Source organism: Cornus florida, unplaced genomic scaffold (genome assembly GCF_030987335.1).
Source record: "Cornus florida cultivar Cherokee Brave unplaced genomic scaffold, ASM3098733v1 CherokeeBrave_3.0.0_Hap2_Chr11, whole genome shotgun sequence".
Classification (NCBI taxonomy): domain Eukaryota; kingdom Viridiplantae; phylum Streptophyta; class Magnoliopsida; order Cornales; family Cornaceae; genus Cornus; species Cornus florida.
In genome coordinates, this window is record NW_026775581.1 from 101,256,444 (window position 1) to 101,280,489 (window position 24,046).

General features: G+C 34.3%; 2 protein-coding genes across 2 annotated transcripts; both read right to left on the minus strand.

The window, feature by feature from the left end:
• Nucleotides 1-2,894: 2,894 nt before the first annotated feature.
• Nucleotides 2,895-4,917, minus strand: LOC132284737 (uncharacterized). Its single transcript, XM_059786867.1, has 2 exons — nucleotides 4,392-4,917; nucleotides 2,895-3,142 (listed from the first exon to the last, which is right to left on the minus strand). The coding sequence occupies exons 1-2, from the start codon at nucleotides 4,739-4,741 to the stop codon at nucleotides 3,136-3,138; spliced, it is 357 nt and encodes a 118-aa protein (XP_059642850.1). The 5' UTR covers nucleotides 4,742-4,917; the 3' UTR covers nucleotides 2,895-3,135.
• A 9,831-nt stretch (nucleotides 4,918-14,748) lies between these two features.
• On the minus strand, nucleotides 14,749-18,882 carry LOC132282438 (eukaryotic initiation factor 4A-8). Its single transcript, XM_059784112.1, has 6 exons — nucleotides 18,694-18,882; nucleotides 17,683-17,752; nucleotides 17,433-17,539; nucleotides 16,482-16,912; nucleotides 15,167-15,826; nucleotides 14,749-15,042 (listed from the first exon to the last, which is right to left on the minus strand). The coding sequence occupies exons 2-5, from the start codon at nucleotides 17,748-17,750 to the stop codon at nucleotides 15,191-15,193; spliced, it is 1,242 nt and encodes a 413-aa protein (XP_059640095.1). The 5' UTR covers nucleotides 17,751-17,752; nucleotides 18,694-18,882; the 3' UTR covers nucleotides 14,749-15,042; nucleotides 15,167-15,190.
• Between the last annotated feature and the right edge of the window lie 5,164 nt (nucleotides 18,883-24,046).

A 24,046-nucleotide genomic window follows, 5' to 3' on the forward strand; every position in this document is an offset into this window, starting at 1 on the left:
CTCCTGCCTCTACAGTTGGACTAATTCCCTTCGAACACCTATCATATAGCAACCAATTCTCTGCAAAGCATTGGATGGAGCATATATATGTAAATTATTGAAGGGATTTCTCCTGCCTTGCTCTCCTATCAAAAGTTTTGATTGTGGAGGTTGAGTGTGCAAGTGGCAATATTGTAGGCATGTTTGTGTTGGAGTAACTTTATTGTCCTGAATCGTGAATTCCGTTCGATTCCCCATTCAGCCATTCCAGCAGGGTCGCCACCGATTTGCATAGATTGCCAAAAGAGGATCTAATTCCTGTTTCTAATTCCCTGCAAAGTTAGTCCCAAACTTTTGGACCATATTTCTAATTCGTTCTCCACAGCAATCCAAAATTTTACGCACGAGAAATGGTAATTCCCTTGTTTCAATAGCTGGTGTGTATATGTATTCACTCTCATTAACAACCAAATTTTTGTACGCAGTGTCAGCAGAAGTCTCTAATAAGAGAAACCATGTGCAACTATGAGAGACTAAAAACCAATAACCATATGATTTAGGCGTCTAACAGCCTGTTGGTAAGGAGTCAAATATAAGGAAATGACGGAGTATGGGAGCCTTTTTATTCATTTAGTAGAGGAAAAGAATAAAGGGAAAGGAAGGCAAAGAGAGAAGCTCCCTAGTATGAGAAAAAATACATTTTTCTTTCTTTATGTTCTTTTTGACAATAAATATATTTGTTTTTCATCTTTAATTGTTAAAGTACAAAAAGGCCATATCATGTTATATACCTATCCCTGTCTTCATTTCTTTTTAGTTCTCTAGAGGTACATCTTCCAACCCTTCAACATTTCCCTCCTTTCCATCTTCCAACCTCCATAAGTTTGCCTAAAAGACAGGTAAATACAACTTTAAGCTATTTTGAGAAAGTGACACCGGGTTTCCTAAACCGAACAAAGACACCCCTTGTCAGAATTTTGATCCAAATAAGGCCATAAAATGCTTGAAAAGACAAAATTGCCCATCAACATTTAATTGATTTTAATGGCAAAATATCACAATTCTGAAGTGATGTTTTTGCCCTTCCATCAATATCAAGATTGTATCATGTCCTCCATTTTTCTCTCTCTAACTTCTGCTAACTTATCTTCTTGGGCGACAACTTGGCCCATGAAGTTGACGTTGAAGGCTAGGGAGGATTGCACCGGCAATGGTGGTTTGATGGCTTTTAATTCCACTGCCGATTGTCAACGGCACAAAAGAACAAGTAGAGTGACGAGAGAGAAGAAAAATGGAGGTTTCTCAAGGAAAGAGCCTGGTTTTGATCCACCTTCATCTGGATTTGGTGAGCTTTTCAGATGGGTTGGACTATGTTTTTTATTGCAATTGGGTTAGTTGGTGCCTTTATCCATGATTGTTCTTTGCCTCTGTTTCTAAGATTCTTGTCTTGTTAATTCTTTCGGTTTCAATGCCAACAATGTTGATATAAACATATATATGGAATATGGTCCGATGGCCACCATCATATATATGGTATGTATAATCAAATCTTTTTCTCCCTTCATACCATATATATATATATATATATGGTCAGACGACCACCAACATATACGTAGTATATGCTATGTATAATCAAATCCGTTTTCAAGAGAGAGTTAAATTTTTAGATATAAACCCATAAAAGCTAACCTATACAATTGACACACACACACACACACACACACACACACACATAAAGATCTACACGACCTTTGCCGCCGCCACCCGACCACCGCATCTTCACCCACAACCTTCGCCGCCACCACCGAGATGACAGGGTTGAAAGAGAGACAAGAATTGAATACAATACAGTCTTGATATTGATTGAAGGGCAAATACGTCACTTCAGAATTAGGATATTTTACCATTAAAATCAATTAAATATTGATGGGCAATTTTGTCTTTTCAAGCATTTTATCGCCTTGTTTGGATCAAAATTCTGACAAGGGGGTGTCTTTGTTCGGTTTAGCAAATCTGGGGGGTGACGCTGTCCAAACATAGCTTACGTTGTATCTACTTTTCTTTTAGGCAAACCAAAGGGGGTGTCCCTGCAATTTACCCTAAAAACAATGCAACTTAAGTTAGAAGGCATATGAGGACAATGGATGAAAAAAAAAAAAAAAAAGTGCATGGGAAGTTCTAATTTGAACTTGAATTGCTCTTTAAAGTATGGAAACTACACTTGATCAAAGACGTTGACTACCTTCTCCAACTGCCTGCATGGAAGATCTTGTGTATAAGGGGAGTCCTGATAGCTAAGACATGAAGTCATGTAAGAGCTGTGAAGGAGCTTAGATGGTCACAGATATGGTCCTAAGGCTTTTAAGGGCATATAATTAATTATAGAACATCTTGGTATTATGGAAAAACATGCATCAGGAGGCCTGTGCTCAATTTCTCAGTTTTAAAGACTCAAGCCACTGGATGCTTCAATGTGGTCATCTGCACTGAACCAGGAGTTGAATCATCCGAGGCACATTCGCATATACATGACATTGTATCTAAGGATCTCCTTTGAATAGCCTTGATGCTTGAGGCCATAATTCAGTTCAATCTATTGGACTTGTATACGGAAGAGGTAGAATGAGTTGCCGCGAACCACATATCATGAAGCAGAAGTAACCTATGGACATGCCTGTGCACCTAGGAGATTAGTCCCACCCAAAAGGTGAGAATACCCTTGATTATCAATACATATATGTATGTATGTATTTATATATATCGAACTCCCCTAAAGAAGGGAAGTTGGGATGGGACCATATTACCAGTGCTCCTGCATAATACTCGAAGAGTTTAAGCATTAACAGGCGTGACCTAGAACTTCTTTTTCATGGAGGCAAAAATAAATTAACAAAAGATTCAAATAAGGGTAGAGATTTAGAAACTCAAACCACAGGAAACCAAACTATAACATTTAAATGGATTGTATATAAATATATATATAGAAGGGATAGAGGCTTAACAAAATTTTTGGACCCCTAGGGCCTCCCATATGTCAACACTGAGCCTTAAAGATAACAAATAATTTCTTCCAATGTCATATAGTTGTACAAGGAGTTTTAGCTGGAGTCGAGCAATCGAATTCACATGCAATAAAGACCAATGGCTGTTTTGAAATCAATGGCTGCATGAACAAGAAGAATTGTAAGAACAAGGCAAATACCAAACAACATGATAGTTAGAGTGGCTGAAGAAATGAAGTGTTGCCCACTCCAAGTGGTGGGGTTATGGTAGTTGATTGCAACCAAATTCTGTGTCATATATCTACCACCCAAATCTTACTCTACACTAGAAGTTGGAAACTCAAACTGATATTATAAGTTTGATTATCATCCGGTAAGTTCATTCAAACTCGAAATGCTAGCAATTAGATTAAGTTTAACACATCAATTTATTTAATGGAAGCCGTCTAATTTCTATATTTCAAATAACTTAATCTTAAGACAAAATAAGTGCCTTTTCAAGAATCAAGATAGGAGAAAACATATTACTAGCAATCCTGGAGAGGGCAAAAAGTAGTAACACCTGTGAAAAGATCGAGTGGATTAAACTACGGGCATAGAACAGAGGGAGAGGAGCATGGAACTATCCATTTTCATTTTCTATTTACCTCTTCTTCCACGCATTTCAAAGCTTCAATCTTTGAAGCTTAAGCAATACAGTTAGTTACTGAGAAGTAATAGTGGTAAAGAAAGTAAGAAGCTTCATCTAATTAACTTTTGCACAGTTAATATTATGAGAAGGACAGTTGCCTTGTATATACTTTGTGAGAAGACTTCAACTAAGATAATGTGGTAGTTAAAACTTTGCATATCTTTATTCTTTTTGCTACCAATAATAAATGATCTAAAAGTCAAAAACAGAAGGATTGATTCCGTTAGTACCTAAACAAGAATCAGATCTAATGCCCATATCCCAAAAATATTTATTCTTCACATGTTCTGAAACAGACCATGGAGAAAATAGACCACAGAATTCAAACATCAAAATTTCCCAATCAGATATACATTAGCCATATGAATTTTCAAACAAAAATAATGACCAATTAATAATTATAATACCTCATTTTTCTATGACCAAAACAACCAATTCAATTTATTTGAACCTTAAAAGCATCCATATTTGCAAAAAGGCAACAACCCATGTGGAGAAACTAAATCTTGATCAAATTGGCATTTATAGATCCAATTTCATAGAACCCAAAGAAGAAATTAAGTACAAACTCCACAATTCAATTTATGGAAGAGACCACAATTATGGAATTTTGACTATTATATAAGGCTTGATATATATTCTCAGACAGAGAGAACTTTATAATCCCAATAGAAACATAACAAAAACACAAAAACAAGAAATACCCAATAATCAATCACCTCCATCCATAGACCACTTGGGTGTAAGTGTCCTTGATCCACCTGAAGCTCTTCCTCAGAGAACCCTTCATCTTACCCTCCACTGAATAGACCTTATAGCTAGCAACCCTCTTCTTCCTCTGCAACTCTGGATCACTCAGGCTCCAATTCTTTGAAGTGGACCCCACACTGCTCTTCCCTTTCTTCATCTTCACCTCCTTTCCCATCTGAGGTGGTGGCTGTGAAGATGAAGCATAAGAAGTACTGTAACTCCTCAGATCATTCATGCTAGTTGGAGCTGGTCTACCTCCATAGTAGCTCTCTATCTGCATCCTATCTTCCCTCCATGACTTAGATCTATAATCCTCCATCACAAGTAGAGAGAGAGAGAGAGAGAGAGAGAGAGAGAGAGAGAGGAGGGGGGGAGAAAGGAAAGGGAAATTGGGGTTTTCTTTTATTTGTGGTTTGTTGTTGATTTTGATGAACTGGGGAATTGGGGAATTGCCCGAGTTGGGAGGTGGCTTTAGTCTTTATTTGATGCTTTGATGTTGCAATAGGAGGTTGCTGAGCTCTGAAATGGTCTATGATGGTTGGCTGCCACGTGGAAAGGTTCAAGTTGACCGTTAAAATACAAAAGTAAAAGATAGAAAAAAACACAGCTTCATGTTGAATGTCATTGTTAGCAGAAATGATTTTAGATCATGTCGGTATGTCACTCTTAACCATTTATTTGAAAGGAGGAGACTTTTGGAAATGCACCCCATTTTTTTTTTAATGATGCTGTTGATTTGGTACAGAACAAAATCATATGGCATGTGCTTGGAAGACACGGCTCCAATAAATAGTTTTACAATTTTGGTTTAATTTGGATTGAAAACTCTCAACTTAAAATTTAATTAGATATATTTCGAAAATAAAATAAAATTAGATTTTTTAATAATTTAATTAGATTTAAATTATAAAATTAAAATATGATTGGATTGGATTGCAACTCAAGCTCAATCAAAATTCTAATTTTATTTTAAAAGTTAAATTCACTAATACGTTTCAGGTTTGACCAAATATCATATTGAAATAACTTACGAATATTTTTTAGGATAAACTACGTTAAATCTCCCTTTTCTATCTGTGTTTTTCATTAAACTCCCTTTTTTTTATTTTTTTTGCCAAAAAACCCCCCCTCAACTATTTAAGGGGGGTGATTTAACTAACGGGAGTTAGTGGAAAGATAATTGAAATATAAATTGACTTAAATACCCATTAAAGCCTATTTGAAAAATCTACTTTGCTTTTTGTTCTTATTTATCTATTAAATAACCTAAACAACATCATTCACAGAAATTAACACTTCTATTGTGTTTTTTTGTTTTAACATTTTACTAGACTGACAAGTTCACATCAGTCACATGGAAGGAATTCTTTTTTTATATATAGAAAAAAATGATATTGAAATATTAAAAAAAAAAAAAAAAAAAAAAAAGAAGAAGAAGAAGAAGAAGAAGAAAACATGTAGGCATAAATATTAATATAAAAATGAAAAAAAATTAGACATTATTTCTTGTAGTGTCCCTTTAATAAATCTATATAAAATGAAAATCAATAAAAATCAAATAAATAAATGCACAATATAATTCTCAAATATATATATATATATATATATAGCAGATAAATTTCAAGAGAAAAACCAAAATTTATATTGATCTGAAGGCTAGATGGAAATGAAAATATAGTATAAATAATATTTAATTGTACATATTATATATACCATTATATTATGATACAAATTATATATAATATTATAATGATGAAAGAGTACGTGTTGTTGCAATGGTGGAATATATGCAGCTAAGAGCGATAATGGAGTAGATATACATGTGAGGGTATATTAAAATAGGTACAAGGACATTTTTGTCTAAAAAATATATGTGAAACTAAATATCCAAACAGCTCCCTTTTAGCTAACTTCCATTTGTTAAATCACCCCCCTCGAATAGTTGAGAGGGGTTTATTAACAAAAAAAAAAAAAAAAAAGGATTTAGTGAAAAACACAGATAGAAAAGGGGGGTTTAATGTAGTTCACTCTATTTTTTATATGTAAAATGACATTATTACCTTTTTAAATTTTGTTGAATTAAAAAAGAGTTCAAATGACTTCCATAGCCTTTGACTTTAAATATATAATTATTTATAAATAAATATATATATATATATATATATATATATATATATCCTTATATATAACACAACTCATCATAAAAATCCAATGGAATGTCCATTCCAACAATTCCTTTGTTTGGTATGTAATTTAAAGTGTGAATGGTCATTCTATTGGAACGAAAATTTATTCTATAACTAAACCTATGGAATGGCCATTCCATTCCCAAGTAAACCTCATGTCCAAGTTCAAAAATCATCACCACCTCCACCTTTCACCACTATCATTGTCTTCCACCACCACCACTGCCACCGACTTTCACCATCGCCCACGTTTTCCACCACCACCACATATCGCCACCGTTTTTCACCACTGTTACCACCAGCATTACCTTTCACTACTGCCACCACTTTCCACCACCACCACTACAGCCTTCCACCGCCGCCACCTCCATCGCTTTTCACCACCGCTACCACCTTCTACCACTATCGCCACCGCCTTTCACCATCACTACCACCTTCCACCACCGCCTTTTACCACTGCCACTGCAACCGCCACCGCCTTCCATTACCGTTGTCTTCCATCACCATCACCTTACACCATCACCGCCATCGCCTTCCACCACCACCACCGCCTTCTACCACCACCATTACCACCGCTGTTTTCCACCACCGCCGCCACCATCTCCTTCCACCACCACCGCTGCCGCCGCCATCGCCTTCCTCTACCACTGCCCCCGCCACCACTATCGCCGCCTCCATCTTCCACCACCACTATTGCTACCACCTTCCACCACCACCAGTCACTTCCATTAGTTTCCACCATCGCTACTTATACCACTATATTTTCCACCACCACCACCACACTACTGCCACCGCCTTCCACCAACACTACTGCCGCCTTCCACCACCACTACCGCCGCCTTCCACCACCGCAACCACCGTCGCCTTCCAACACCACCACCTACACCACTACCGCTTTCCTCCTCCACCACCACCACCACTGCCACCATTTATTTTAAAAAAATTATTAGAGAATGTCATTTTGTTAATTTAATTATTTGTTACTAAGAGGGTTATTATTGAGAATTCAATTTAAAATTTATTCCATTTATAAATTTTAAATTGGTCCAACCAAACACTAGAATAGTTATTATCATTTCATTCATATACATTTCATATTTACAACCAAACAATTCTCATTCTATTCCCATTTAATTCAATTCATGCATACCAAATGGAGCATAAAAGTTCTTACTACCAGCACTTCTTTCTCTATGAAATAATCATAGAAGTAATGAAATCTACGGTTTTTAAATTGAGAGTCAAACTTGAGATCAAATCAAACGGTAGCTTATCTAATTGGAAGTTGCCTGTAGCACCCTTTTCTTTTCCAGTAACCTGCTTCCACCCTTTTTCAACTGGCATAGAATTCAACCTCGCCATTATTGACTTTATTAAGGCTTTCAATTATAGGAATTTTTTATTTTTTATTATTATTTTTATTTTCCAGATGAAGAGCATGGGATGATGTTATTTTACAGTTGAAGGAAATGGGTATTAATGATTAGGGTTTGCACCGATAAGAAGATGATGATGATTATGATGATACAAAGTGGGTTTATAATTCGGATGGCTTTTTGTTACTTTACAATTGATGATGAAAAATATGACATGAACTAACACAACTAATCAATCAATAATAGGTTTGGGTATTGTTCCTTCATTCACAAGTGGATAAAATTTAGGGTATTTTAGTCTTTTCAATTTTTTAATATTTTTGGAATAAAAAAACATTAAACAGTTTAGGATAAAATTGTCATTTTGCATATTTTGCACATTTTTAATCGTGTCATTGACGAAAAAGAAAGATATTTGGGGTTTGATAGTATTTTTCGAAAGATATTTTAATGTGATATTTGGTCAAACCTGAGGGGAGTGAACAAAATTAACCCTTATTTTAAAGGGTAAAGTGCAAATAACCCCCCTAAACTTTCAGCCAATTGCACAAAACCCCCCTGAATTAACAATTGCCCCCCTGAACTATGATAAAGTTGCAGTTAAGGACATCAGGTGAGGTTCCGGCACCGGAAAAAGAAGATTACAATATTACCCTTAAGTGAAACTACGTCATATTGGTATTGTCTTAACTCAAATCTTAATCATCCAATAGAATTGTGACAACACATCATTACCTTATCACCTCATCTTTGTTACCACCAAACACGGCCTTATACGCAAGGCTTTTTCTCTCTAAGCTCTATTTTTCCCATCGTTGATGACATTTGTCGACTAAAAAGGTTTCGCCTGGTCTATATGATGCTCACCAAAAAGGTTTGTTGACGAAGGTTGACGATGTTGAGAACGGCAAGGTTGACGAGACCTCGTTGCCGACGACGGGAACAGTCTCTTCACGGCGTCGCAGAATCACTTCTCGCCGCCAATGCCCACTACTTCATCACCATGTTCATTCGACGTCGGTGGGAACCTTCCTTGGCGCTTCCGGAATTGTGACCCATCTAATTGAATACAGTTGATTTAATACATACATCCAAAACTCAAATAACCCATCACTCATTGTTGTGATTCTATAGATACATCTGAACTCAAATCCATACACAGTGGATTTAATACATACACAGAGGAGAGGAATCGACGACGCAAATTTTTCAAGCCGCTATTACGAAGATAAGAGGAACCGACGAGAACAGTCTCTTCACTGCGTCGCAGAAGGCGATGGGATCGGCGGCGTGCAAACATGTCGGTCGATGCCAACGCCAACGCCGGATCCGTCGCCGCTGTGCCAGTCACTGATTTGATCGGAATCACAACTTCTCTAGTCGCTGTTCTGCACCGCCGAGCTCTCTCTCGCTCGCTGGTTGCCATCACCTTCACCCCTCTCTCTCTTACTCTGCAGCTATGATGATGATCGATGCAATTTTTGGCTGATTTGGGTTTTGAGGCGCTGAAACCGCATTATCGAAACCATTGGTAAAGTTTTCAGAAATTGAATTGATTATTTTTGGATCCAAATCGCTTGAATTGAGGGCAATTTTAGGGTTATGAGGTACTGAAATTGAATGGTGAGAGTGAGTAGTCAAAAAAAGATAAGCAAAGTGGACTTGAATGGTATCTGAAAGGCAAGAGTTTTGGCTGTTTTCCTTGGCTATGAGTTTTGGTGGTGTTTGGTGATGAAGATAAAAAATGGGTTTGTTTTTTAGTCCTGTTGAGAGAGTTCTTTGCTGATGGTGATTCCATGGTGTTGATGCCGGCCGCGGGAAAGAGAGAGGACAGAGATGACAGAGGAGTGAGAGAAACCAGAACAATGAGACTAAGACCCAGTCACGGTGACCATCCAGTGAGCTCCAAGACATGCGTGCGACTCCGGTGAACAAATGACGAGCTCTGTTCATCTTCTTCTGGTAAGCTTGGTCTGACCTAGCAGTGAGTTCTAGTCCGGCAGTCGAACACTTTGTTCGTCGTCTTACTCCTTTCTCTCTCGAGTTTTTACCCCTTTCTTTATATTACTATATACATACAGCGACCCACCCACCACCGCCGTCAATTTGGGAATGGAGAGAGAAGCCAAGGATATTGTTCTGACCGATGAGTAGATATATGAATGTGCTCGGGAAGACTACACTGTACGGCAGCGACTGCCGACGGCTATGTAAGAATTTTTTTTGATTTTTTATACTTTTATAATCATAAAGGGCTATTTTGTCATTTTTTATTTTCTGTAATCGCGCGTGAATAACACACCCCCATTTAATGGTGAGAAATAGCCAAAACTTCGCCGGTGGGCATTTTTTGCAAAAAAATTGATAGTTCAGCGGGTTAACTGTAAAAAAAATAGTTCAGGGGGGTTTTTAAGGAAAGAAAGTAAAGTTCAGGGGGGTTATTTGCACTTTACCCTATTTTAAATATACACTCCCTCTTCCCAAGTCGGATGGTTGTAGTGGTTGTACCACCATTGGTGAAGAAAAGTAGACATTGCTTAGTGTTTAAGAACTTATCTATGACTCCGTCCCAATTTAAGTGTCATTTTTGGGAAGTATAAATTTTGAAGGGAACATGTGAGACATGCATTGTCTCCATAAAATTAGTTTTGAATATTCAAGTTTAAAATTTTAAATTTCAAAAACATGTATGAAAATATATAAAATATATTGTTTGAAAAAGAAAAGTGAATATTTTTCAAAATATTGTTTGAAAAATAATTATTTTGGGATACTCCAAGAAAGATGAGCATTCTTTTTTAGGATGGAGGAGTAATTTTTAATTAAAATTTAATTAATTAAAAACATATATAATGCATTTAATATATATATATATATATATATATATATATATATATATATATATATATATATATATATAATTGGGTTGTTAACATTTCAATCTAAGTCCAACTCTAATTAACATAGGCCTAAGATTTTTCAATTGAATTCAATTCTAATTGTAAAAATAATTGTCCGAGCCTATAAAAAATCGAATTGCTCTCAGGTTAGGTTCGAGTTGTAGTATTTGATTTGTGACAGATTCATTTTTGATGAAATTTCTGAGTAACCAGTACAAGAACATGCGATAAGATGAATAATTATTTTGTACAAAATAATGTTAAAAAATTAAATTCGTTTTAAAATCATGCACATGCGTGATTAATTAGTAGGAGGCTTTATAAGAACGTAGTTGAATGTTAATTGTTTGGAGAATTTGCAAGCACGAGAGAGCGTACGCCATTCAACCTTTTTAACCATCAATCCAATAAAACCTTTTTTTTAAATCTTTTTGACCCGATCACATAAATTTTGTTTTGTTATTTATTAATATATATATATATATATATATATATATATATATATATGTGTGTGTGTGTGTGTGTGTGTGTGTAGATAGAGAGAGAGAGAGAGGAAATTGTAGTGTGAAGTGAAACACCAAAACTTCCCAAACCCAAAAATGGTGAGGCCAATGTTACAAAATCCAAGAGGTAAAATCACCACCTAGGCCAATGTTACACATCGGAACATTCGACAAAATCCAAGAAGTAAAATCACCACCTAGGCCAATGTTACACATCGGAACGTTCGACAAAATCCATATTTGTATTGTGCAGAGGTGGTTTTCAGCCAAGGCGGACATCAGAAGACGGAGTTACAGATAGTTGCAAAATAGAAGAGAATGATAATTTAGGTTGAATTGTTGACCACATCCAACTTGGGGAAGACAATGATCATCTACTTTCTGATGAATAAATCAGTGCCGTTTATTGTTTGGCACAATCTTTGATCGACAATTTTTTTTATTAAATTATTATTATTATGTAATAAATGAACCATTAGCTGTGATGTGGACCTGGAGCTCATGGCATGTCTCGTTTGTACTTGAATGGAAGTGGAATGGGTCGAATAGTATGATTGGGTTAGGAAGATATATATAATATATAACCAACCCAGCAAGACAGTCCAAATTACAAAGATAAGACCTAACATGGTAGGCCCCAAATCTTTATATATATATATAATTGGATCACAAAGATTGCATAAGATGGAACACAAGCTCATTGAAGGTGCATCAACACACAAATTACTATATAGAAAAAGAGAGCATAACACTTTCAATTTATTAAAGCGTTTAAAATGTTGGGCATTGAAAAATATTATCGACAGCATTTGGCCAACCACCATTTCAGAACTAACTTGAAAATGAGACACAGAAAAAGATGGATGTTGATATGTTTTTAAAAATAATAATAATAAAAAATCTGTTTTTTATTTTCTTCTATTTTACTGTAACTTTTTTTGGATGGTATTAACTGTGGACTATCAAACCATATCTTACCATTTATTTCTTCAAGTCGCCAGCAAAAATCTCTCAGAAACTGACCCCAAAAAAAGGCTTTCAACCAAATAAGTATGTTTAACAATCATCTCCTAAAATACAAAACTATAGCCAACACCATTCATATGAGAGAATTATACAAGTTTTAAACAACCCCATTCATATAAGAACCTACACGTGATGCCTTTTGATCAACCTAAAATTTCACCTTTTTTATGTTACTAAAAATTATTCTCTCTTTATGTTATTCAATTTCTTCGCCAATCCTAATGAACTTAAAAGGGTGTTACACCCATTGCCAATTGATTAACCATTCCTATTCCAAAACCCAAACTTCACCACAAAAAGTCATTTTCAAGATTTAAAAAGGCACCATTTGAGCCTGAACCAACGGTACTGAGATTGTCTGATTTTCCAAGAGCCTCTATACCTTAATCAAATTCATTTTTCAATACCTGTTGCCACTATTTAGATACCAAGTCAGTATACAATGATCAAACACACACAAAAATAAATAAATTAATAAATGTGAGAAAAAGGTTTGGATACAAGACTACTAATTTATGCATACCATTATTGGGTACCCTTTGTTTTTATGCAATCAACACTCTCTCTCTCTCAATCAACACACACACTCTCTCTCTCCCTTCTCAATCAGCCATCTCCTGGATTGCATGCGATTTATAAGAAATGCAGCCGTCATCACCCCAAAAACATAAAATTTTGGGAACACGCAAAGCAAAGCGTACTCATTTCAAAAATGAAAAAGTTAAATAAAGCTGACATAAAGTTTAAAAATGAAAAAGTTAACTTTGTCAAAAATGAGAGAGTTAAATAAAGCTAACATAAAGTTTAAACATATATTTACGTGTCATTCAATAATTGTCCCGAGAACATTGGTCCCCGAAGCATGTAATAATTTCTCAACAGAGAGAAACAAGACCTTAAAGGTCCAGGTATCCACACAATCTTTCATTTCAGCAGATCAAGTTTTAAAAGCAAATATAAGAAATAATGCACAAATAGGAATCACTACTATGTCTCAGTTATGCACGATTTGATAGTGTCAACCAACAAATTCCAAATTGTTACATAATATCAACCTAAGACACCTGGTTTCAGAATCATGTCAATCCTAGGACAACGCTAGAGGGATTCTCACAATGAAAATTTCTGAAATTTTTCATGAACCACTCAACATGTCAAGTTACATTGATTTCCCTTCTCTGCTGATATATAATGATATAGAATCGTACCAGGGTCCAAAATATATCAATTTCGTACTTCAAACACATCCTTAAAATCATTTAAGTTAATAACCACTATTTTCAGGACTATAGCTACATCAAAATATGGGGTAGTTTTTTAATCGGTCCATATCGGACCACACAGCCCCCCTGCTGGCTGATCCAATCTGGACCATCCAAAAAAATACAGTAAATACTGCATTATAGAGGATCCTGATTCCATCTTTTCTACCCTCTTATAGATCCATCTTGTTGCTAACGTAGCAACTGGCCTGATGTAACATAATAGCACTGAATTCAGGATTCTGTAGTTACAAAGACCTGCTGGGGTGATCAAAGATCTTGTACTAACATGGTTCATAAAAGAAAATTTCCTTATGCAAGCTATCACAATTTTAGACCATCTTCAACTAAAAAAAACTCTAATGTAATCTTCATGTTCCATGGGTCCCTTAATGAAAACAATAACACCTTTGCCATACAGGTCAAAACTGTGTTCTTTCTTATATTTAATATGTTCCATCTTTAAATTCTATATACAACGTTGTATATATGTATTCTTCATAACGGAGTTTAACAAAAAGAACAAGATAAAGTAAAAAATAAAAAAACCTTAACACACTGGTGAACACTTGAATACTAAAATCCTTTTCACTAAAAAATGTACGAAAAAAAAAAAAAAAAAAAAAACCCATAAATCAGGATGCATAACATTTTGGGTGCATTTAGCCAGACAGAGAGCACTGATGGATCATTCACCATGTCTATTACCTGCATAGGCAATTCAAATCCACCAACCCAAACCTCCACCCCTCCCTTCTCAGGAGAAAGAAAAAGATCAGAAAAGAAAATCCAACTATTTCCCCCAAAATACCTTGAATTTGTCAAGTCCACAATTGGTAATACATGTTTTTGACAATTCTAAAAAATGATATCTACGAACAATTTAACTCTTGATAGTTGATTCCAAGCACCCCACATCATTCCCAACAAAATGAACCAACACCAGTAATGCCAATGGAGACAATTGTTAATAAAATATCTAAGAACAATAAAGCAACCAATGAATAAAATATAATTGCAGGATTTAAAAAAATGGACAAAATTGTCAAGTCCATTAGAATACTCTCATCAAATAAAGCAGCCAATGAACAAAATATACTTGCAAGAGGCAGAAAAGTGAGGTAGGTTTAGTCACTAATACAGATAAATATATATATATATCATCCCATATATCATCTTTCTATCGTTGAAAATTAAGCTTATGACATAAAGAAACCAAGTAACTACAACCGTCAGATACTTAAATCCAAAAAAGAAAGGGAAAAAAAACAAAAGGACATAAAATACAAAACCTACCTGCAACAAAACTTGCAATAATATAAGCCGCCACCAGAGTGTGATGGGCAACTTGACACTCACCACCCACCCTGATGCAAATGAGCAGGACACATCATTAGATGGTCAGTTAAAAAAAACAAAAAAATTTAACATTAAAGAAAACACTGACCAAAAAAAAAAAAAACTAATACTTGCATTATAATAACCCATTACCTCAGGGAACCTAGTAAAAACTCATCAGAGGAGGTCAGCAACATTGGATGGCAGCTCTTCAATTACCACATTATAGAACTTCTGAATGTCAAACAGCATTCTCTCATCTTCTTTAGTTACAAAATTAATAGCAACACCTTTTCTTCCAAACCGTCCACTTCGTCCTATACGGTGGAGGTAATTTTCTGGCTGAGTCGGCAGATCAAAGTTTATGACAAGGGAGACTTGCTGCACGTCAATACCACGGGCCAAGAGGTCAGTGGTTATGAGAACACGAGAGGAACCAGAGCGAAATTCGCGCATAATTATATCCCGAGTATTCTGATCCATGTCTCCATGGGTGGCAGAGACTGTGTGGTCACGGCTTCGCATTTTATCAGTGAGCCAGTCAACCTTGCGCCTGGTGTTCACAAAAATGACACTCTGAGTGATAGCCAGGGTCTCGTATAGATCACAGAGTGTTTCAAGCTTCCACTCTTCCTTTTCAACGTTAACATGAAACTGCTTAATACCCTCAAGGGTCAGCTCATCACGTTTCACCAGGATCCTCACGGGCTTGTTCATAAACTTCCTGGTAATTTCGAGTGCTTCAGGTGGCATTGTGGCAGAGAAAACCCCGACTTGAACTTTAGATGGCAGCAGCCGGAAAATGTCATAGATCTGACAGCACAAAAACCCAACATCAATAAAGAAAATATCAACAGCCCAACAAAAATTCAGGCAGATTGAATTATTGTGAACAAATACAATAAGGGAACAAAACTAATCTATTGACCCAAGCAAACAGAAGAGCATGAATGCACGATCACAAACATATTTGTTGATTTCTCTCAATACAGATTGCCTTGTTATGGTATTTCTGTGAGCTTATATTTGAGAAATATTTTTTTGTCTAATTCAGTTAAGGACTTCCATAAACTAAGATCAGTATTTAGTTAAGATATAAGGGAAGAGGAAGTTTTGGTGGTATGGAAAATGACAATGATCTGTGAAAAAAATAAAAAAGAGAGTGTAGTTAAAATATAAGGTAAGAGACAAAGAGGCAGACCGAAACTAATATGAGATGAACCAATAAGAAAAGACCTTAAGAAATTAAATATAATAGGAGACACCTAATAGAAATGAGTGACAACAAAGGATACATGTGACCAACCCCATTGATCCCATGAGGCAAGGATAATAATGATGATGTTTTACAGGACTATATTGCTACTTTGACTAAATTTGGTTTCCTTCACTTTATCTAGTCTATTCCTACTCCAATATTAATATAAATAGGTAAATAATATGAGATAAAATGAAGAAATTGAATCACCTGATCCTTGAAACCTCGTGAAAGCATTTCATCGGCCTCATCCAACACAAACATCCTAATGTAATCAGGCCTAAGTGACTGTCTTCGCAACATGTCGAACACACGACCAGGGGTGCCAACGACAACATGAACACCGCTTGAAAGAATTCGTTGATCCTCACGAACACTGGTCCCACCTACACAAGCATGAACCTTCACGCCAAGATAATCACCAAGTGCTCGCATAACTTTCTCAATCTGTTGTGCAAGTTCTCGAGTGGGCGCCAAAACCAATGCCTGGCATTGGACTACACCATAATCAAGTTGCTGCAAGATTCCAGAGCAGAAGGTTGCTGTTTTCCCTGTTCCAGACTGAGCTTGCTGAATAACATCAAGGCCTTTGCAGAATGGAACAATTCCCCTTTGCTGGATGGCAGAAGGCTTCTCAAAACCTTAGAAAGAAACACAGAAGAGTACATTCAGCATATCTAAGCAGGATACACTCGACTAAACAAGGTAACCCAACACTTCATAATTTTGCATATTGTCAATGTAAGCAATGGAAAAACATCTTGCAGAACCAAATAAAAAAATAAAGTTCTCAGAAAGATCCAACCACTGGTTAAGAACAATGTCAAGGCTGTTAGAGTCACCCTAGACGACATATATCCCATAAACTGGTAAGGCAACAAGAAGTTCAATTCACAATTTTTAAACTGTAAAACAGCTTCTGAAGCTTTTCCGCATGAGGTTGCGACAGTCATCTTAGAAGACAGGTCGATGAATTGGTAAGGAAACATGAAACTTCAATAAACAAATTTTTTTTTTTTTTTTTTTATAAGCACGATTTTATTATAAATTGTTCAAACGGAAACGTATCCAAAAGCTACAAAAGGCCAAACAGGGCCCCTAAACTCTCTGAGAGTTAAAAAAAACAACTTCGAAGTTGAAAAACAGCCCGAAAATACTTGCCGTAAGCATAGATGCCCCTCAGGAGGTTCTCTTGGAGTCCCATAGCATCAAAACTGTCATAAACCTCATCATATGATGTGAAGAAATCTTGTCCATCAGCTGAGAGTCTACACCAATAAATTAATCAAAACAAGCATAAATGTTACCATCCACAACTGAAAAGTATATATATAGATGTTAAATTTTTTTAAAATAGAGTCACTAGACAACTTAATAAGTATAGGGAAAAGCAGGTGAAAGAGGAACTTACAATTCACTCATTTTGGCATCAAATTGACGAGCATCAAATTGTGATCCTTCTGGTGCCAAAGCTGCCATGACTGTAACCAGAACACCATATATAATATCAAGTTAATTGAGGTCCTCAGAGAGATGAGGCAATAAAGGGTAATACTTTGCCCGAAAGATATTTGAGTTATGGAGTCAATTATTCGTTTGCAAAAGGCCAAAGGTAGTCTTTGTGGGCCAACGAGATTTTTCATTGAGAACTTTATACCCTGATGAGTTATGTACTCTCAGTTTCTTTCAATTTAGTTCTCACTGCCTATACCATTCAAAAAGGCCAAAGAGTAGTTTAATGGGCCTCAAAATAATCACTATTTAGGAGATATACAGATACAATATATATATATAACCATGTATGTGTATGGGCAGACACGCGTATTACAGAATGGTTATCATGTACATATAGCTCAATTATGCTCCTAAACAGCCAGTTAATAGTCAAACATCGCATGTCTCCCAATCAGAACACATACAAACCTTTCCATCAAACAGTTATAAGAACTTGGACCATGCCATTATTCTGGAACTATTTAGCCCATGCTTATAAAGATTAAAAGATTTTCACTTTCAACATCATCAATTCCTATCACTCTCCATTCAAATTGCTTCACAAATCAATTTACCACGCTAAAAAGAATCCAATTTCATATGTTTTCCAGAAACTAACAGATTCCATTCATTAAGCCCATAAGCATTCAAAGGTTCAATTAATCAAATCCCACTATCCAGCTTCAATTAGGTAAGTAATTCGAAGTTTTTCAAAACAACACAAAACCTAAAGATCCAAACTTTCCCTTTCTTTACCTTCCTAATAGTAAGTTTTCTCAGCAGACAAACAGAGGATTAAATAAAACCATAATCATGCACACACATAAAACAGAAACAAATTTCAGATCATGTATGTAATCAAACAACGTATAGATCGATCCATATGAAACAGTACAAAAGTGAGTGGAGAGGATGATAGAAGACGAACCTGCAAATGATGAGAGAGAGATTGGTGATGATTGGTTTAGAGGGAGAAAGTTGGGGAGCTTGTGCGGTTCGGATGAAAAACTAGGGTTTCTCAACTCCTAGGATCTGCACCTGGAGTTGAAGGAAGAACACAATTAGAGAGAGAGAATAGATAGAGAGAGAATGCGGAAACAGAATTGGAAAGGAGAGAAGTTCTCGTATTATATCAAAGTTCGACGAATGCCCTTGTCCTTGTCCCACCCCACCAATATTACTGGTTTTCCGAATTTACCCTTCCTGTTAAAGTCGAGTTGCTGTTGTAATTACCAACATAAAAATAAAAAGTGTTTTTATATTATTTAAAATAATACTATTAAATTTTACATAACTTTTTAATGAATTATTAATAATTTTGATAATAATAGAACTTTATAAACTAAGGGATACAATTGTCTTTTAAAAAGATATAAATGAATAAAATTGTTTAAGGAAAAACAATTACTTACTACGTAAAAACTCTACTCAAAAAGTTTTAAATTTTAACTTCTTTGAAAAAAATTTCAGAGCATCTCCAATGGTAAAATGCTAAATTCGAATGCCAAATCTATATTTTGACAGTGTTATAGTGTCAAAATACTACATTTTAGCAATTCTACTTCAATGATGCATTTTATGCAAAATGGTATTTTTTGACACAACCACTATTCTTTTCAATTACCATTCACACCATTTATATTTGCATAAGTAATGTCAATATTAGGTACATTTCAACTCAAATTGTAAACATTAGAAAGAAAACTAAAATTAAACTTAATTAAAAAGAATCAAAAATCTAATATATCTGGTCAAAAAAAGACCAAAAATATATATATATACATATATAAATATATATATATATGTATAAATTTATATATTTGATTATATTATTAAATAAATTTTTTTATATAATTTTTTATTCTTTTTCAAAAATTTATATTATACATATATATATATATATATATTTAGGGCAAATCATTTCAGCCTCCCAAATATATATAGTTTTAGGGCAAATCGTTTCACAACTCTGAAATTGCCCTCTCTCTCTCTCCAACTGCAATTAGAAGTTCAAAACCCATATCTTTTAGATTCCATCGCCCGCTGTTCTAGTTCGGGTTTGTCGTTCGCAAGCTTCAGCCGCTATCTCTCAACTCTCAAGCTTGCCCCCTCTCTCTCTCTCTACAATTGCTAACTCGTATGTATGGGTTCTGTTTTAATTTTTTTTCTAAATCAACTAATCAAGGTTTATAATTCTTGTTTTGCGTCCTATTTGGTGAAATCAACTAAATAGCAGTAGCCATTTCTTATGCTAGATTTGGCACCAAAAATGACAAAGCCAAATTTTGACCGGTCATATAACATGCTATTGAAAATCACAATTTTAACTCACCTGCTATATTTTGAATTGGCAGCTCATATTACAGGTGGATTGGAGATGCCCTCATTAAAATCTCTATGATTTAAAAGTTTATTTTTTTTGTTCTTAATAAACTAATTTTTTTTAATTAAAAAATCTTTTTAAGACAAAATTATTTTAAAATAACGTTTATTTTTAACAATAAAAGCGTTTTTAAGTGGTTTAAAGTAATTCCAAGTGCATTCAAACCTGAAAATTTGGAGTTTTCTATTTCGTTTTTGGGTTGTTAATTACACGGTTTTTCTTTTGTTTTTAAAATTTGAATGGACCTTTTTCCATGGTTCTTTTGTTTTTAAAATCTACATGGACCTTTTTCCACGGGTAACAACGTGCTATTTAGCACTCTCAATATCCGACTGGTAAATATATATATATATATATTAATATCATAAAACTAATGGAATAAAAGTGAATAAGATTTATCCATCAAAGAGTTCTCAGATGCATAATGCGGTTGAGATTCTGAAGGTAATCGCACCCTAACTTAAATGGTGTATTTTTTTTGGTACATACATGTGCTCTTAAGGAAAAAATAAATAAAAATTTATCAATCAAATAAACTTGTGCCCAAATTCATTTTAATTCCATTAAATATGTTTGATTTTTCTTAGATTACACTTCAATATGACACATTAATTTGTTTTGTGTGTGAATATATATATATATATATATATATATATATATATATGAGTCAAGTTCAAAAAAAAAAAAAAAAACTTAGTGCATATCATACCTCTCTTATTAAAGTTTCAATTTGTGCAAATATATATCTCCGGACACATTTAAGGTAAAGTTTACCTAAATTGCTTATTTAAAAATACATATTGTGAAATGATGAAATTGGACACAAAACAAAATGAACGGTAATTTAGCACATGAGGAGTGTGATACACACTTTAAGCATATTATAGTAGTGCTTCATGCAAAGTGTTTTATTGCACAAAATGTATATATATATTACATTTGTGAAAATTTATTGCAAATTGTAAAGTTTAAAAAATTAAATGTATACTCCTATTTTATATATATAATGAATAAGTATCTTTAAATGATAACTGTATTAAATTTTAATTAAGAATATTTTTTTATAATTATAAAAATAACTGAAATTTTCATTGCATGTGATATATTCTCCGTTAATGTGATAACAAATATATATATATATATATATATATATATATATATATATATATATATATATATATATATTAGAACTTTCTAATTTATTTTTATTTTTATTTCTATCTTTGTTTGACTAGTAAAAGAAATATATATATTAGAACTTTCTAATTTATAAGTGATATTAAGTTATAAGAAATGTATAATTCTCAACTCAAAAATAGATAATATATATCATGAATAAATAAGTCATTTATCAGCTAGATTCAAATTTTGATTTTAAATTTCACTCATATTTGAATTAGTGGTTTAACATTTTACTTAAACTCCAACTATCAAATTTTTTTGGTTATAATACTTTTGAGATATTAAATGATTATGCTACCCCTTTTGACTTTATATTGACTTTGTTCTATGTGTAAAATGACTTAACTACCAAGAGACTTATTTTAAATTACCAAATTATTTTAAAATCTAACCCTCTTCTTCTTCTCACTAAAAGTTTATATATTTATACAGCAATAGACTTTGTCTGCAAGTGCCTGTCTTCAGTGACAAATGTATGGCTAGGACCCTTTACATGATAATGATTTTAGCATAAGGGTGTGTTTGGTTGGCTTGATTTGGAGGGATAGGGAGAGAAAAGGAAAAAAAGGATAATGTGAAGGTGTGTTTGGATAGGTTAAGTAGAGGGATAGGGAGGGATGGGATAGCTTCTCTCCCAATTTGAGAAGATAGGGAAAGAAAGGATATGGGAATAAGTTGTAAAGTGCTAATACCAAAAATGCCCTTTAGAAATCAACATACTAAAATGTAATTCCATTCATGTCCCAATTATATATTATTCTTACTAAGGCAACTGGGCAAATGGGCATGATTAGAATTAGAATCAGAATCAGGAGGAGGAGAGGAACAACACGACACTGATGAACAGATCAAACACATATAGAGTCTGCCTTGATACCCAGAACATAAACTGCATCTGGGCATCTCTGATTTGGTTATGTCAATGGTTGTTCTACCATTTGGGGCTGTTTTGAGCCACTTTTATAGCCACTAAGCCCATGCTTCAGCTTCAAATCTACAAGGTGCTTGCAAGGCTTCGGGATTATGTAGGAGGAGGGCATGTTGATAGAGATTAAAAGAGGTTTTATTAGATTTATAGCAAGTATATCAAACAAATATGAAAAAATCTTAATAATACGTACTACTAATTAGTAACGAAAAAAATAAATCAATCAATCAATAATAACAAAAAAGAATGAAAAAATAATATTATTATTATGGAGAGTACGAATTGAATTAGATTAATTTGAGGTTGGATTGAAGCTTGAGATGGGTTTGGATTTATTTGGTGGATTTATTTATTTGAATATAATCCACCAAAGAAACACATTTAATTTTAATGACCTGTAAGGGTAGGATAGTAATTTGGTCACTATCTTTTCTTTTCTTTTCTCTCCTCTATCTTATCCAAACAAGAATAACTATTTTTTCTTTTCTTTTCTCTCCTATCTATCCAAACATGAATAAAAATTATTGCTATCATTTCTTTTCTTTTCTTTTCTCTCCTAACTAATACTATCATTTCTTTTCTTTTCTCCTCTATTTATCCAAACACATCATAAATAAACTGTTTGTTTTGTGTATATTAATATTCCAGAATACAGCATGAATGTTGAATCCAATCTTAAGTATTATCTAGAAAATGGTCTTTGAATTGCATTTACTGTTTTTTGAAATATGACATTTTCTTCTTAGAACCAGAATTGAAATCAGTTCAAATTTTATACTTATGTTACTAATAACTCAATTCCAAAAAAAAAAAAAAAAATAGTTGGATGATTAATTATACTAAAGAAACCAACAAATTTTCAAAAAGACAATTTTGCATAAAACTGATTTTCAGATAAAACTGTAGGTTGGTACATCAATATGATAAATGGTCAGACAATCAAAGTAAGTAATAGTGGGACAAATTGAGATTAAAGTGGGGCAATACAGAAGACTTTCAAATAATCTTCTGCGGCGCGGATTGGGGCACCACCACCACCACCACCACATAGACCCACATCATCATCAATAATAATAAAAACTTAGACTCGAACCACTAGATCACATTCGAATCCCGACCTTCAAGCGATGAATCGGAGAATAAGAAAAAGACTCTGTCATCAGACACACAACGCCTATGGCGTCGATCGACGGTGAGAGCCTCAGACGGTGTTGAATATTATAAAAAGGGGTCTTTTGTTATTTAAAATTATATATATATTGGATTAAAAAATTGAGGGTAAAATGATTAATTCACATATATCACAAGGCAAAAAATAAATTGAAATGTAAGTAAAAGTTAAAACCAAAATCTCCATCTAATTAAAAAATAACACAATCTTAAAAGGGTTTGAGTGTAATTTACCCTTATTTGAATCTTGAATGATACGTGATCACCACCACCCACTAGATCACGACGACGACGACGACGGCCACATAGACCCACATCATCATCAATAATAATAAAAACTCAGACTCGACCCACTAGATCATATTCGAATCCCGACCTTCAAGAGATGAATCGAAGAATAAGAAAAAGACTCTGTCATTAGACACACAACGCCTATGGCGTCGATCGACGGTGAGAGCTTCAGACGGTGTTGAATATTATAAAAAGGGGTCTTTTTGTTATTTAAAATTATATATATATTGGATTAAAAAATTGAGGGTAAAATGGTCAATTCACATATATCACAAGTCAAAAAATAAATTGAAGTGTAAGTAAAAGTTAAAACCAAAATCTTCATCT

Bases quoted from the DNA above. Each gene is read 5' to 3' on its own strand.
- LOC132284737 (XM_059786867.1), bottom strand. From the start codon at position 4,741: ATGGAGGATTATAGATCTAAGTCATGGAGGGAAGATAGGATGCAGATA.
- LOC132282438 (XM_059784112.1), bottom strand. From the start codon at position 17,750: ATGGCAGCTTTGGCACCAGAAGGATCACAATTTGATGCTCGTCAATTT. The intron at 16,913-17,432 runs GCAAGTATTTTC...TTTCTTTCTAAG, and splicing joins GAGGGGCATCTATGCTTACG to GTTTTGAGAAGCCTTCTGCC. The intron at 15,827-16,481 runs GTGATTCAATTT...TTGTGCTGTCAG, and splicing joins CACGAGGTTTCAAGGATCAG to ATCTATGACATTTTCCGGCT.